The sequence below is a fragment of the Bombina bombina genome, chromosome 3 (assembly GCF_027579735.1).
Source record: "Bombina bombina isolate aBomBom1 chromosome 3, aBomBom1.pri, whole genome shotgun sequence".
NCBI classification, from domain to species: Eukaryota; Metazoa; Chordata; class Amphibia; order Anura; family Bombinatoridae; genus Bombina; species Bombina bombina.
The window spans coordinates 1,009,865,386-1,009,881,797 of NC_069501.1; the positions used below are offsets into that span (position 1 = coordinate 1,009,865,386).

Below are 16,412 nucleotides of genomic sequence, written 5' to 3' on the forward strand. Positions count from 1 at the left end.
AAAGTCAGATTTATTTGACAGGAACCCTGCCTAGACATAAAGACATCTTTGCAAACCCCATACTGGTTTCTTACATCTCTCTTTGGTACACAGTTTTAGTTACGTTAAATCTCATATAATGTAAATTCAGTACTTCAAAATTGTATAAACTCTCTGACAAACATTTTGGTTTAACACATTACAACCTATTTTATTTACTTATCTAAAAGTAAAAATATCCATTTCTCATATTTAAGTGAAAAAGATTACCTACACAAAGTGATTGCAGGAAGGATGACAGCTATATCTGATCATACTCTTTCTATTGGCAGACCTGACAATTGTTTTTAAATCAGATACATCTGTAAAATGTGAAAAAGCCCGCACATCACAATTAATCATTAAAACAATATGTTAATATTAGTTGAGGCAAAACTATATTTAAACTATATAGCTGGCTGTATGTAAAGCAAAAACTATCTTTAATAACAGACACTGCCACCTCAACAGAGACACTAATTCAGTATAGCCTCAATAGTTTCTCTTAAAAATAGTTGTAGAAAAGTTACCTTCTGCATCATAGTAAAGTTCCTTTGCCTTTGTGACTGTGTCCTAAATGGAAATCTGATATTCAGCTGCTCATTAATATTATTCTCTTTGTCCCACCCACCTTAAACACAGACCTCAGCAAAAAGGGACTAGGATGACAAAGGGATTTAAAGACGCTAAAAATACTGACCTTGGATATGGACCATGTGCTCAATTCATTTATCACCCACCATGTGCTCAATTCATTTAGCACCAAGGGGAGTAGTAGAGCTAACTTAAAAAAATATATATATATATTTTCTTCTCTTTCTTTCAATCAAAAGAGATCAGGTTAAAAGTTATTATGGGTGTTTTTTTATTTAACCTGGTTTAAGGAATTGTCATAGTCCACCAATAGAACACTTTATTAGCTAAAGAGGAATCCATTTCACAGACTGCTGTGCACAAACAATTATTTTCTTTTGCTTAAAAAAAAAAAAATTGATTTAACTTCTTAAAGGGAAATGAAACCCATGTTTTTCTTTCATGATTCATATAGAGCATTCAGTTTTAAACAACTTTCTAATTTACTTCCATTATCACATTTTCTTCATTCTCTTGGTTCTCTTTTGTTGAAAAACAGGGACACAACCTCAGGCGAGTGTGCACTATTTCCTGCCATGTAGTTCTCCAGACACCTACCTAGGTAGGTATCTATTTAACAAAGAATACCATGGGAACAAAGCAATTTTAATAATCAAAGTAAACTTTTAAGGTTTTATATTTCTTTAAAAATTCAGGTCAGACTCTGTTTAAAGACAAAAATAAATAGCTGGAGCTCTAGAGCAATGTTTTCTTAAATTCAGAGTAACTTATTTATTTTCAAACATATTTTCCAAATAGTATGCTCCAAAAAGAATAGGCTTCAGAAACAACTGTACAGGACTATGATCCTGATCTTGATCAAGGACTATACGGAAACACATCATATACCTAGAGGTGTTATATTTAGACTTGTGCGCGGCGGAAAAAATTGTTTCGGTTCATTTCAGACCGATTCGGATGTTTTCGAATTTCATTTTCGGATACATTCAAATACATTCATTTCGGATTCATTCGTATTCGAATAAATTCGGATGTATTCGGTTCAAATTCGATTAGTAAATTCGGAAGTTCGGTATGTGTTAGGTGGGATGTGCTGTGTATTAGACTAGTATTATGTAATGTAATATTAGGTGTAACCCAATATAACGTACAATACTAGTGTAATTGTGATAAGTCCATGGCCATCCAAATGTAATGAATAAATCCAAACTAATCCGGATGTATTCGTTAGTTTCGTTGCTATGGTAATTCGGAAATTTTAATTGATCCGAAGCTCCAAATTTGCAAATTTGTCCGAATTTAGATTCGGAAAGAAACACACATGTCTAGTTATAGTAAGCTTATCCCCAATGCATGATAGATAGATAGATAGATAGATAGATAGATAGAATAGATGATTATAGGTAGGTAGATAGATAGATAGATAGATAGATATAATAGATGATGATAGGTAGGTAGATAGATAGATGATGATTGGTAGGTAGGTAGGTAGGTAGATAGATAGATAGATAGATGATAGATAGATAGATAGATAGATATAATAGATGATGATAGGTAAGTAGATAGATAGATGGTGATTGATTGGTAGGTAGATAGATAGATAGATAGATAGATAGATAGATAGATAGATAGATATAATAGATGATGATAGGTAGGTAGATAGATAGATGATGATAGGTAGGTAGGTAGATAGATAGATACCAAATCTTGTCACTGCTACTAGATTGTCTGTTTTGCCCTATTGTATGCAGCAGATCTCAGCATTCACAAACAATGGAGAGAACATTTTATTTATTTTTATTTGTTTAAGGTTTTTGCAAAAAAAGTGTATGAGACTTTAAGAGAGTAAGACAAATTTACCACTATGCAGGAGTATTTGCTTGTGGAATTTGGATGCTCACTGGGGAGAAAAAGCAATAGTCTACAGTTGAACATGCTTGTAACAACAAGAATGGAACACGTCTGTGAGTGTGGGGATAGCAGAGCATTGCTGAACAAGTAATATAGACATAAGCACAGTTAGTCAGGAATATCACCATAAGGGAGCATTGCACATTACAGATTAAGCAGAGATTTCAAAGTTAGCTAAAGACACTGATAGCACTAGAAAGTCTGCAGAAGCTCAGTAAAGGGCAGTATCATGATCAGTATTGTGATCAGAACTCGTGGCAAAAGCTGAATTACTTACAGAGTTCTTGGCCTCTCCAACCTCTTTAGAGGGAGAAGGATCTTGAATTTCGATCTCTGTCATTCTGGAAACATTCAAAGACAGACAGGTCATGTTTTAGCAGTATGAAAATGATTTCTTTGAGCTGCAAACCTCAATGATGAATACATGTTCTCATTGACTTGCTGTTTGGATAGCAACACCTGATTTATGTACTTTAAAAGTGCCACAAAGAAAAATCAGCCTGCTGTGTTGAGAAAAGAGGACTATGAAAGGTATCTACAATTATTAAAGTAATATTTTTCTACATAAAACTTAAGGCATTATTTATCAGACATTTTGTCTTATTAAACTCACAAGACTGATTTTACCAGTGGGATATAATGAAGAGCTAGTGCTTATAATCATCAATATGTTTTAGTATATAGTATAGTATATACAAATATATAGTATATAGTATAGTATATAAAAATAATCACTTTCTTTATATAGTTCACAGTCTGTTCCTCTGTCCACCTCTAGATTTTTGTTAAGTGACTATTTTGTTACATTAGTATTTTTATCACTACTGTTTTCTTATATTTCAGTTTATCCCTTGCTCACATACTTGAGACTGCATCTCGCATAGGTGGACGCCTTAGCCCTATGTTGTCAAGGGATATTTAAAGGGACATTGTACACTAGATTTTTCTTTGCATAAATGTTTTGTAGATGATCCATTTATATAGCCCCTCTGGTAGTGTTTTTATAAAAATGTATAATTTTGCTTTTTTTTAAGAACATTGTGCTGATTTTAGACTCCTAACCAAGCCCCACAGTGTCAGATGTATACACACGTTTACAGATTCCTTCTGGCTCCTGTTTATGATATCTGTCTTTTCATATGCAGGTAAGGGGGAGGGTCTGGTCTTTTTCCTTACCCAGCCCCTTTCAATGAGTGTCCCAGACTACCTCATCAACAGTGCTAAACTGGGAGCTTTTAAGTAAGTTTTAAAAGGTTTTATGCTGAATTTTTATATCACTATCTGTGCATATTCTTCTTTATAGTAGTGTCTATTACATGCAGTTATATGAAAATTGGTGTATACTGTCCCTTTAAGGTACTATACAGCTGTAAAAATTGCATTCAGTCCAAACATGTACTTTATTTCATAAATCAAGGAGAAGGATTAATTACACAAAGACAGTTTCCTTTTGCCTTATCACAAGAGAGATTTATATATCTCCATTTAAATGGATACATTGAGATCATTTTTGTCGCATGTGAAAACCTAGATACACTGCCAGTTGCATCAGATACTTTTTAATGCTTTTAAATATATTTTATATTATTTTATATCTATAAATGTAGGGTATACTCTGATTTTTATACACTGGACAATCATATTTCTATTTTACCAGCGCTGGTTTAGGAACTTACAAATGCATCTATCTTAGAAGTTTGTCATTTTATGTTTCAATCTATAACTATTATTATTAACACTTAACATAGCTGTGAATGCTTTTTAGGGCTACATCTTGTTGGGTTTTATTAGCATTTACTACCTTCTTAGGTAATGAGTTCTACAATTTAATTGCTCTTACAGTGAAAAAAAGTTTACATTGCTGGAAATTAAATGTAATTTTCCTTAAATTCTGACCTCTTGTCATAAACAATTTTCTTGGACTAAACAGAGCTTCTGCCATCTCTGTATATGGTCCTTGAATATATTTATATAAAGTAATCATGTCGCCTCTCACGCATCTTTTTTCTAGAGAAAACAGACCCAGTTAGGCTTATCTCGCCTCATAGTTTAAATTCTCAGTTCCCCTTATTAGCGTTGTGTTTGCAATGTCTTTTTTTAGAAATTGGTCCCCAGAACTGCACTTTATACACAGAATTATGCATACCTCCCCTACATCAATGCCTCTTTTAATACATGCTAGTATCTTATTAGCCTTTAGCCTTAGAAGCCACTGCCCTGCATTGTGCACCCATTTTATATTGTTATATATGTGCTTTCTCCCTGTCACTGGTAATCATGCTAACCTTCACACATTATAATGTACTTATATTTTCCTTCTTATATTCTTTGCTATTTATGTACTCGCAAAAAGCTTACTTATAGCGCAGTTAACACATTAGCGGGAGCGCAAAATACCTATCCATTTAAATACCCTAAATTTTTTCCTAATTTCACATTTTTATTTAGCCACATTGGCTTGGGTTTATTTCTTTACTTTTAGAACCATGTGGTATGTGTTGGTGTGTATATTTATTTAACAAAGTTTGAAATGCTATCCATTTATCCTCTAAATTTGTGTTAGAGAATACTTTGTCCCAATTTATGTTATTTAACAATTTCCTTAAATCATTAAATTTTGCTTTTCTTAAAATGAAAGGTCTTAGTTGAACCATTAAAGGGACATGAAACACACATTTTTTTCTTTCATGATTTAGAAAGAGCATGCAATTTTAAACAACTTTCTAATTTACTTCTATTATCCAATTTGTTTTATTCTCTTGATATTATTTGCTGAAAAGCACATCTAGATAGGCTCAGTAGCTGCTGATTGGTTGCTGCACTTAGAAGCCTTGTGTGATCGGTTCACTCATGTGCATTGCTTTTTCTTCAACTAAGGATATCTAAAAAATGAAGCAAAATAAATAATTGAAGTAAATTGTAACGTTGTTTACATTTGTATTCTCTATCTGAATCATGAAAGAAAAATATTGGGTTTAGTGTCCCTTTAAAATGCTGCTTATGGAAAGTGATTTAAAATGTGACCATGTTATGATCACTGTTACCCAAAGGTTCATTGACTTCCATGTTTGATATTATTTCTGCATTGTTTGATAGCACAAAATCCAATATTGCTTAATTCCTAGTTGGCTTCTCTATTGATTGTGACATCAAGTTATCTTTTTGAACATTAAAAAAATCTATTTCCCTTAGCTCTATTAATAATTTCATTGACTGATGTTAGGTAGTTGAAAACTCCCATGATTACAGCACTAGTATTATTAGCAGCCTTTCCTATTTACATTAGCATTTGACTTTCCTCCATGTCACTATTGTTGGGGGCTTGTAGCATGTTCCTAGTAATATTTTTGCACCCACTCATTATTTCAACCCACAGTGTCCCTACATTAGTATCATCATAAATATCTTCCCTCATAAGTTTAAAGTCAGGTTTATAATACATGCAAATTCCTCCTCCCCTTTTATTATTCCTGTCCCTACTAAATAAAGTATAATCTTCTAAGTTAACAGCCCAGTCATGTGAGGTTTCATTTATACTGATAATTAAGGCTGCAACTACTAAACGGGTAAGATTGATCATAAAAATAGTTGTCAATGACTTTCATTATCGATGATGTGGTCTGCAATTAGTTGATTAGTTGCACAGCATCAGCTGCTTCACTCCGATGAACTCCTGCACATGGTATTGTGCAAAACATTTAAAAAAAAAATTCTATCCAATGAATCAGATAATAATCAGCCAATTAATTGGATTGGGAAAAAACAAACAAACAAAAAAAACATTTTTGCAGTGTGATCAGAAGTTCATTGGAGTGAAGCAGCTGGTGCTGTGCAATTAACCAACAAATCGCAGACCACCTAATCAATAATGAGATTCATTGACAACTAATTTTATGATCAATCTTACCAATCAGTTGTTGCAGCCATACTGATAATATCATTGTCTTCTTTTGCAACTAAGAGCTCCAGTTCCCCTATTTTACCTGTCATGCTTCTTGCATTTGCTGTCATATATTTCATTTTCATGTGCTTTTTACTGCTACTTAGTGCATTATCCTCCAAACTTTCTAATGTGACATTTTCTAAGTGTACCCTTCTATCATCCATTCCGTGAGATATTCTAGGTCTGTCATATTCACAGACTGATCCGTCTATTCTATAATGTTTGGACTGACCTTCCCCTTTGCATAGTTTAAACGTTTCTCTAAGTTTGTTACTATCCTCTCCCCCAACACACCTGCACCCATATCATTCAGGTGTAATCTATCCTTACAAATTGTACCCAAGTGAAAAGTCAGCCCAATACTCTAATACTAATTTCTCTACTTTTGAATTCAAAGGAATCTGATAATTAAAGAAAAGAAATTGAATTAAAACCTATATTTTAAAACTATTCCTTTAACATTTACATAATCAGCCGTTTCAATACGTCTGCTGAACCTCGCTGCAGCAATTACACACCTGACTTTGAAATGTATCAAAAACTTGTAAGAATCTTTTAGCGATGCAGCACCATTTACTATGAATCTTAATATATCTATTGGTTAATAGCTACATTTTAGAGAGTTATATGTTGTATTTATTTTGATTTAAAAATTGTAATTAAAAAGTTTACTATAAAAAAAATGTAAAAACATTTTATTTGATCCATTTTGTTGCAAATATATTTATGACATTTTGTACATGAGTTTTGAAGTCAAAGGGATATTAAACACTAAATAAATTGTATAAGCATAGTATTGAGGTTATTCCCCGCTTCTTTCTCTTTATGGGTACATCCCAATGTTTCTTATGGTGTTCGCTAGATCAATGTTTGCAGATTAAGACTGGTCCGATGCAACGTTTGACACGTAAACATTCAAGTTGAAAGAATAATAAATCTTAAATCAGTCGAAACTACCTCTAGATACTATCGATTTTGCATTCAGTTTAAGCAAATTTGATGCTTAAAGGGACATAATACTCATATGCTAAATCACTTGAAGCTGATGCAGTATAACTGTAAAAAGCTGACAGGAAAATACCACCTGAGCATCTCTATGTAAAAAAAGAAGATATTTTACCTTACAACTTCCTCAGCTCAGCAAAGTAAGTTCTGTGTAAAAAGTTATACTCAGCTGCAGGTAAAAAAAAAAAAAAAAATGAAGAAATGAACAACAGCCAATCAGCATCAGCAGTGCTGAGGTCATGAACTCTTTTACTGTAATCTCATGAGATTTCATAGTAAATGTCCTTGAACTGAATAGGGAAATAAGATGAGTGTGCACGTAAGCTCATTCCCTTAGCTGTACCGGGACAGACATACTTATTTGCTGCTTAGAAGTCCTTTACAATGGGATGTCTCTACTGAGGAATTTTTTAGGTAAAATATCTTTCTTTTTTACATAGATATGTTCAGGTGATATTTTCTAGTCAGCTTTTTACAGCTATGCTGCATCATTTTCAAGTGTTTCAATATTTGGGTATCATGGCCCTTTAATTATAGCGAGTTTTCAGTTGAAGCTCTGATAAATGGGGCACTTTGAGTATTAGGTTAGGGCTCTGATCTTATTACAAGCACTTGATGTTGTTTATCTTCCAGTGGAGCAGAATTATGTCTATAACAGATCAGCAAACACTCATTAACAGTTGTGATTTTGCTTACTTTACTGCCTTTTTATAAGGCCTATTGCTACAGTGATAAGTGCTGTAGGATAAACACATACTTTCTACCTCTGTCACTTATGCACTTACTGCCAAGGGTAGCACCTCTCCTTTTATCAGTGCAAATTCTGCAGCAGTAAATACTATGGCAGAATGTAAATAGCTGGTCCATCTTTTATCCTAGGTCATCCTATTCCTGCCACCTTCAAAACATTATATCTGGGTTAAATATGTAAAAGGAAAAGATGTGATCATGATCATTGTAGAGAAGGGTATTTCTAAATATATATGCATTTAAATATGTCTCTTTAAGACAATGGTCTTGCTGAAAAAGATTGAAATACATATTTTCTATATAAACATTATGTTCTAGTATATAATGTGTGATTGATAATGCAAAGAAATTCATACACCACAATAGGTGAAGGGTATTGGGTGTAAGTGGGGTAGACCATAGATAGGTAAAACATAGGAGAATATGTCTAATACAGTGCTTCTTAACTCCAGTCCTCAAGTAACCCAACAGGCCTAATTTTCATAATATCTGAAATAGAGCACAGATAAAATAATCAGATGATCAGTAACCGTGGTTATTTCCCTGCTCTAACTCATCAGCTGATTATTTCACCTGTTACAATTAAGATATCATGAAAATCTGGAGTGTTAGGGATAGTTGAGGACCGGAGTTGAGAAACACTGGTCTAAGACATGGTCTTATTTGCATGTGTAGCACTTAACTAAAGGGACAGTTTTTGTTCTTAATGTGCAGACAAAAGCCCAGATCCTGAGGCCCCACCTTTTAGTTTGGTATAAGACATCTCTTCCTGACACTCTCTTTCATTTAAAAAAAAAAAAAAAAGAGGTAAAAACAGAATGAAGCCAATTAACTGCCACATAGTGAAAAGAGCAAATGTATGTACATTTGGGCAAGTATGATTTAATTTTATCTTGGTTCACACTTATACCATCCCACAAAGATGGTGTACATAGCAGTAAAATCTAAGAGCAGGCATAAAGTAAAAAAAAGGTTATTAGGAATCAATATTGGCCTATGCAGAGGCATACACACAAATCCTCTAATATTTCAAAACAACAAAAATGCTGCTTTTAACCAAGACTTTTAGAAGTGTTTGCTTTAGCTGCCTAAGAAGCTGAGTACTTTTTGAATGAACTTTAACCTCTAGTGGCACAGGTATTGGTATCACTTCATAAACTAAAAAAAGATACAGTAAACAATCTCTGCCAAGACTGTAGCACTTGCCAACATAGTCTATCAGTTTGCCTCTATTCTTTTGTCTGTTTACTATATAAATGTGAAAATCAATCTATATCCAAGTAAGTCCTTAACTCAGGTCAAAATGAAAAAAAAGAGATGTCTTTGAAGGTATGACATTTGAAGACAGTAACATGTCACTGGCTATGTAGACATGGATTTGAGCTCTCTCTGCTTTTTTAATTTTGAGAAAGAAACATACTTTACCCTACCTTATAGAAATCATAGTTTGAGGCTATTGGAAACCAAAATACCTAGAAGCAGTAATCATTTGCCACACCTGAGTTTAATTGTCTTTAACAGCTTGTCTTTAACAGCTTGTCTTTAACAGCTGTAAGGTATTCACAACTTAAAAACACTAATCACTTCCCTGGGGTTTCTTAGCAAAATGGTAAAGTGAAATGTATTAAACTTGGTCTAATATATACTCCCTCTATCACCAAACCAGACTTTCTGTCACTATATATATATATATATATATATATACATATACACATATATACTGTTTGCTGGATTTCTGTTTGCTGTTACATTCTGTAAAGGACATTTCTATTGCTGCAGACAATGCAGACAGAGATTTGCTGTTTTGGAAGCTTTTACAGAGAAGCTTGTCATTTTGCCTTACCTGTGAACAAACTGTATGCTGCTGTTAAAGTCACCTTGCTATTTTGGAAGAAAATAAAGTTTTGAAAACTTTAACTAATTTGATTCTTGTTACAATATATATATATATTCAATACTCGTAAGTTTATCACTGATATTTTACACTTTTTTGCATTTACTAATTTAGCGGAACATTTTTTCCTATAATTTATTATTGTGGCGCATTATTATTTTGTTGTTTCTTTCTTTAAGGCCTACATTTGTGTAAGATTTGCACGAGAGCTGTGGTTTAAATAATTATTTGATTGTAATGTTTAAAATCAACTGTTCTTGTGTCTTTTAGACTTTACTAGATAAACAGACTATGTATTGTAATATTAGATCCTCTTTAATTTGTTCCCAATTATCCATCTTATATACTGGAGTGTATTAAATCTTTTACAAATAGATCCTTCACCTTTATTTTTTCATTTGAAATAACTGATTTTGCCTATTGTATCCCTACTGGTTCTGGCTACAAAAAAATAATAATTTGTAAACAAGAAGGTTTAGATAAAGTAATGCTCCCAGTGGGGAGCTGTGACAGAGAGGTACTAAAATGTTAATTTTCCATTTTCTCTCTAAGTATTAGCCTTGGAGTAAACAGTAATAAAGAAGTTAAGGAGGACTTTGTGTAAATAGATAAGATAATCGAGGTATTCTCTCCTTCCAAGATCAGCCGATTGTGGGCCTTATTAGAAATGGAGTGGTATTTAACACTACCGTTGAGCACTAACTCAGCTAGAAGTAAGCTTTTTTGCGTGTCGAGTAGCACTCGTATTACCAGTTTAAAGTAAACCTACTCAGATGCGCTAACCCAAGATGAAAATATGAATATTTCACATTCCAATGTCCTTCACATAGAAGAATGTGTTTATATATATATATATATATATATATATATATATATATATATAATTTTTTGCACAAATGTATATTATACACACATGCTTATATATAGGTATAGATATATATAGGAATGGCTGCAGAACATTGGAATGTGAAATATTTACAGTAAATACACTGTATAACACTTTATTAAATGTGAATATTGCATAAATATGATTGTTTTTTATATATATTTATTTATGTGTATATATGTCTGTAAATATACATATAAATACATATGTACACACACATATATATATATATACATATACATCTTTATACATATATATGTATGTACCTCTATGTTAAAGCGTTTTTTCCCCTTACACCTGAGACCTCATATCTTTGAGCCCTTATAACTTTTTGTGCAATAATGTTTTTGAATATTTTTTTATTAGATGGTGTTATTATAAGTGTAACTGTACTTCTTTTTTGTTTTATCAAACAGTTAACCAGAGCTCTGAGGACACGGTAATCATTTTAGCATAAATCACGATTGCACTCAAGTCATCGGGTTTACATTTTTAACTTGTAATATGAGTGGGAAACCGGACGCGCACAAACTCCTGTGATATACCCCTTTTCGCTTGCACGTAACTGTTACTGCTCCACTCGTATTGGAATGTGGTTTCAGTTAATAGAAACAGCTATTACATTTGCAAAATATACCTAAAGAAACAGTTTCCTATACATTTTAAACGCTGCAGTTGGTATAAACAATTTTACAGTACACTGCCCCTTTAAGACAGTTTGGTCAGATCTCTCCTTGTATCCATACACGTAGTTGGACTCCATGACTGACCCCCACAGCCAGAAAATATTTGAGATTGAGACCTCATTCTTTCTCATACTCAATTGTGTTCTAGTGTCTATCCCAATTAGCCCTTTAATTGTTAAATTTTAGGGTGACCATATTGCCGCTTTAAAAAGGGACACATATAAATAAAACATATGTCAGGGCTGTTTTAAGAAATGTTTTTTATAAGAACCCTGACATATGTATTTTTTATGTGTCCCATTTTAAAGCGGCAATATTGGCTGACCCTTTTACATTGGCGGCATAAACTGATGTCTATAATACTTTTGTCCCTGCCGTTTAATATGTACATTACTACTTGCCCTTACACAAGGTTGCTAAGTCATAATTCCATGACACAGAAGTAACTACACATTTATTACATTTGTCTTTCAGCTGTTTAATGCTGCATCTGTGGAAAAAACTATATGTATTCCATTAATTTTATTTTCACATTTGAATGGTAAATAAAATGTTCCCCTTGATCTGCTTTAATTTTCAAATGTTTCTAAAGAACAAATAGTTAAATATTAAATGTGTGATTGCATTTGGCAATTGTAATCTAATGTTTATTCCTATAGATTTAGACAGGACTCTTGTGAATCATTATTCAGATGTCAGCATTCAAAACTGTAATCATTGCATTCAATATTCAAATGCTATGTTTGATGAATAGAATGCTATTCAGAATGACATTAGAATTTAACACAATATTCTCCCCTCCCTATTTCTAGGTACAATATGTATGTTTACCTAATGCATAAATCTTCTATAAATGTACAGAATGTCTGTAACATGCTAAAACCGCATCAATGAACACTGAGTTAATTGTTATACGGTTGCAGGCAGCTATTGCAATATTAATAAAACTGTACAAAACACATATCATGTAGTAACAAATGTGCAATATGCAATGGGAAAATATGAGATACATCATAGTAATTAATTCCACACTATTCCCACTTTGGGTTTTGGAAACACACTATTTTGGATGTCTGTGTAACTGAAGACTCAGAGATATTAAAAGCCTAGATTGATGGCTAGCAACAGCTGTACAATGTCTGAACACTTTTAAAAGACATTAACTAATTCCAAATAACAGGGGCATGAAATCAATGGTTAAGCAGTGTATCAGGGTTATTGTCACCTATAAAAGGGTTAAAGTCAGAATATCTACTAAAATGTTTCATAATAAAGTCTAAAAACAGCCATATATTACAGTGTTTCCCTATGTGACATTGTTCAGAGACATTCAGCCTTAGGCCTTAATGGTCATTCACTGTCAGATTTCAGTTGTATTTATATATAAACAGATGACTTGCTCAAAATGGTCACAGAGATGCATGATCCCAAAATGTATCAGATGTGATACAATTATTAAAGAAAAATTGTGATATTCCTGGACATTTTTGCATCTAAAAGTTGTTTGAAAATATTACAAATGTATTTATTTAAACAGTTCAATTGTTAAGCTTGTAGGGCTTAAAAGTACAGCAACAGGTACACCAACTGTGCTGAGTCTTTCTCAGCCAATGAGAATTATGTCCCTTGGGATGAGTTGCGCACAAACAAGTACTTCCTGATAATTTGAAAAGGAATTAAATGGCATTAACTGCTAATTTCATAAATGGTTTAAATAGTGCTCTTCAAATGCATGGTGGATTTTGTTCTTTTTTTAATAAGGGTTTCAGAAATGCAGATGGAAATATATTTCTATAATTAGTATGTACAGTCTAAATTTGTTAGGCTCTTCTGTTGACATAACTGAAAGCATCAAATACTTAAATAAATAAAGTGATGGCAAAGAAAAATGAATGTATTAAATTTATTGTAAGTGATTTACTATGACTCATTGCATTTTACAGTGTGTTTTATATATATAATAAACACACACAGAATTGTACTTTACAGATTGTTCTACATGAGAGGTATGAAGATTTTTTATCAAGACAATTGATTAAAAGATATTGAGACCAAAAGCAAAGAAAGTTGCAGGTTTGCATAAAAAAAATGCATAATTCTAGAGTAGATCAGTATAGATCAGCTTTTCTTACCTCAGACACTCAGTTGTAGCTCAGCTAAATAGTTTCTCCACAGTTGATAGCTATATAAGTGAAGATCTGGCATAAAGATCCTTGGTCTCTCTGAGAGATGTGTCCCTTACTCCTCTTAGATACTGAAACCATAAACTGCTCCTTAGATGAGGGGGAGTGACAAGTGTAGAGGTGACAAGACAGCTGAAATGCTAGGGCTGACACAGAGAAATCAGACCCTTTACAAGCAAGCAGTAGTGTGGCTGATGTAGGCCCAACCAGGAGTTTAAAAGGTAGAATACGTGTTATAAACAGGATCATAAAGGAGCGTATGACTTATTTTTTACTACATGACATGATTTCCAAAATTAGAATTAGGGGTTTCTATTTATTGAGGGGTTGTATTCAAAGCCATTTCAAACCGCTGACCAAAAGTTAAAACTTAAATATCCATTCAGGAAATGACATTCTTTCCATTCCTCTGACAGAATTCAAGAAATTCTGAACATTCTAAAATCTATCCAAAACAGTTGTCTAAGGATGAATGAATTTAAGTAACACAAGCTGTGAACATTATTACATAGTATGAATGATCGAAAAATAATAGTGCTTACACAAGAATGTCTTAGGTGACACTGGTGAATTTATAAATGAAAAAACTATGCAGAATTGATATTTTTTTGCCCATTTTAAGATATTGTTTTTATAATGATCTTTGGTTTTGTAATGTATATTACACAGAAGGATCACATTCCAAAGGAAATCGCCACAAGTAAATAATGAACCATTTCAAGCCTATATCAAAGTCTTTTGATGGTTCAGTCATGACATACAAGGCCGCTTCATCTCTTAAATACAAAACTTGTCAAAAGTTGAGAACAACTTCGGGAGACAATAAACTGAAATTAAATCTAAAACACAGAAATCTTGTATTATGGATTTAGTGTCTGTTTATTTTGTTTCATTCTACATAATACTCACTAGTTAATAAGTTTAATATGCTTCAGTCTCTTAGTATCCTTTGTTGAAAAAGCAGAAATGCACTACTGGGAGCTAGCTGAACGCATTGGTTGAGCCAGTAATATGAGGCCTTTATTTGCAGCCACCAATCAGCAGCTCTTAAACTGAAATTAAATCTAAAACACAGAAATCTTGTATTATGGATTTAGTGTCTGTTTATTTTGTTTCATTCTACATAATACTCACTAGTTAATAAGTTTATTATGCTTCAGTCTCTTAGTATCCTTTGTTGAAAAAGCAGAAATGCACTACTGGGAGCTAGCTGAACGCATTGGTTGAGCCAGTAATATGAGGCCTTTATTTGCAGCCACCAATCAGCAGCTCTTAAGCCTACCTAGCAGGGCCACCATCAGGGGGTGACAGGGGTGACTCCTGTCAGGGGCCCAATGAGCCAGGGGGGCCCCATGAGGCAAATTCTTTTTTTTTTTTTTTTTAATTTGGGCAGCCACCAGTGGGTACTACAGCAGAGTGCTAATTGAGCATGGGAAATGTTATTGTAAGGAGTAAAGTATTAGCATTTGAGAGGATTTCTTAGAGTGCACTAAACCACTATGCATAGTGTGAGACAGACTTGGCACTTTGTACAGTGTGTGCCTGAGTCAGACGGCAGATCACTTTCATTTGCAGAGGAGGTAGGACTTACTTAGCAAATGCTTTTTTTTTCTTTGTGCAATTTTGGATTGTAACTTCAGTGTGGTAGTAGTTGTTTGGTGGGGCTAGGGGTCCATAAAAACACATTTTTTTAGAAGCAGTGTATTTATGATTATTTTGACAATGCTGTAGAAATTCTATATTTAAAACCATGCAGAAATGTTTCCTCCTCAATACACAAATGGTAGATGCCCTTTTGGCAGATATGCATTTTATATATATATATATATATATATATATATATATATATATATATATATATATATATATATATATATATATATATATTTATATTACATTCCAGTTTACTGCCCCTTTATGCAAGGACTTTCCAGATGCAAGGAGGCATTTTATCTAAGATTTTACATCTGCATAAAATGTTATACTCTCAGACTAAGATTGCACAGTGTTTGAAAAACTGTTCAGTTTACACTACAGCTGACTTCATTTTGAAATACGTACCAACAAGCCTAAATCCTGCATTTAACCAGATCTAATGGTATGAGTACCACAGCTTATGGTCCCACCAAGACCATATAGAGTACAGCACTTTCAAAATCCATAAGTACAGCTGACAGCTGGGAAAATTTGTACACTATATTTGAAGTGGTGCTCTTGGTTGGGGAAAATGGGGAAAAAACAAACAAACATATGTCAACCTTTTAAAGGTACTTTTCATCATCTAGCCATCTACCCAGCTCATTAATGTTCAATTTTAAATTCACAGAATTATTTTTGTTTGTACATTTACAAATATGATTCTTTAAAAAGTGATCTCTTAATTTCTAAAAAAAGTTTTTATCATGCATGTCACACTATTGATTTAGGGGATGCAAGGTGCATAAATCTTTCCTCCTGTGAGTGATTCTGTGGGTGTCTGTGTTTATGTCTTTGTGCTTTGGTTTGTGTCTCTATGAGTGTATATGTATTTTTTTATCCGTGG

The 16,412-nt window shown here is 33.1% G+C and overlaps 1 protein-coding gene across 3 annotated transcripts in view; it reads right to left on the minus strand.

Annotated features, from left to right (window-relative positions):
• STAC3 (SH3 and cysteine rich domain 3) overlaps positions 1-14,048 on the minus strand; it is a 203,611-nt gene extending 189,563 nt beyond the window's left edge. The window contains exons 1-2 of one of the 3 annotated variants that reach the window (XM_053708180.1): positions 13,820-14,048; positions 2,801-2,864 (exon numbers count right to left, since the gene is read on the minus strand). In XM_053708180.1, the coding sequence (XP_053564155.1) occupies positions 2,801-2,863 (63 nt within the window). In that variant the 5' untranslated portion in view covers position 2,864; positions 13,820-14,048. The remainder of the gene's footprint in view (positions 1-2,800; positions 2,865-13,819) is intronic. The other 2 variants (XM_053708177.1, XM_053708178.1) reach the window with 2 other exon arrangements.
• Between the last annotated feature and the right edge of the window lie 2,364 nt (positions 14,049-16,412).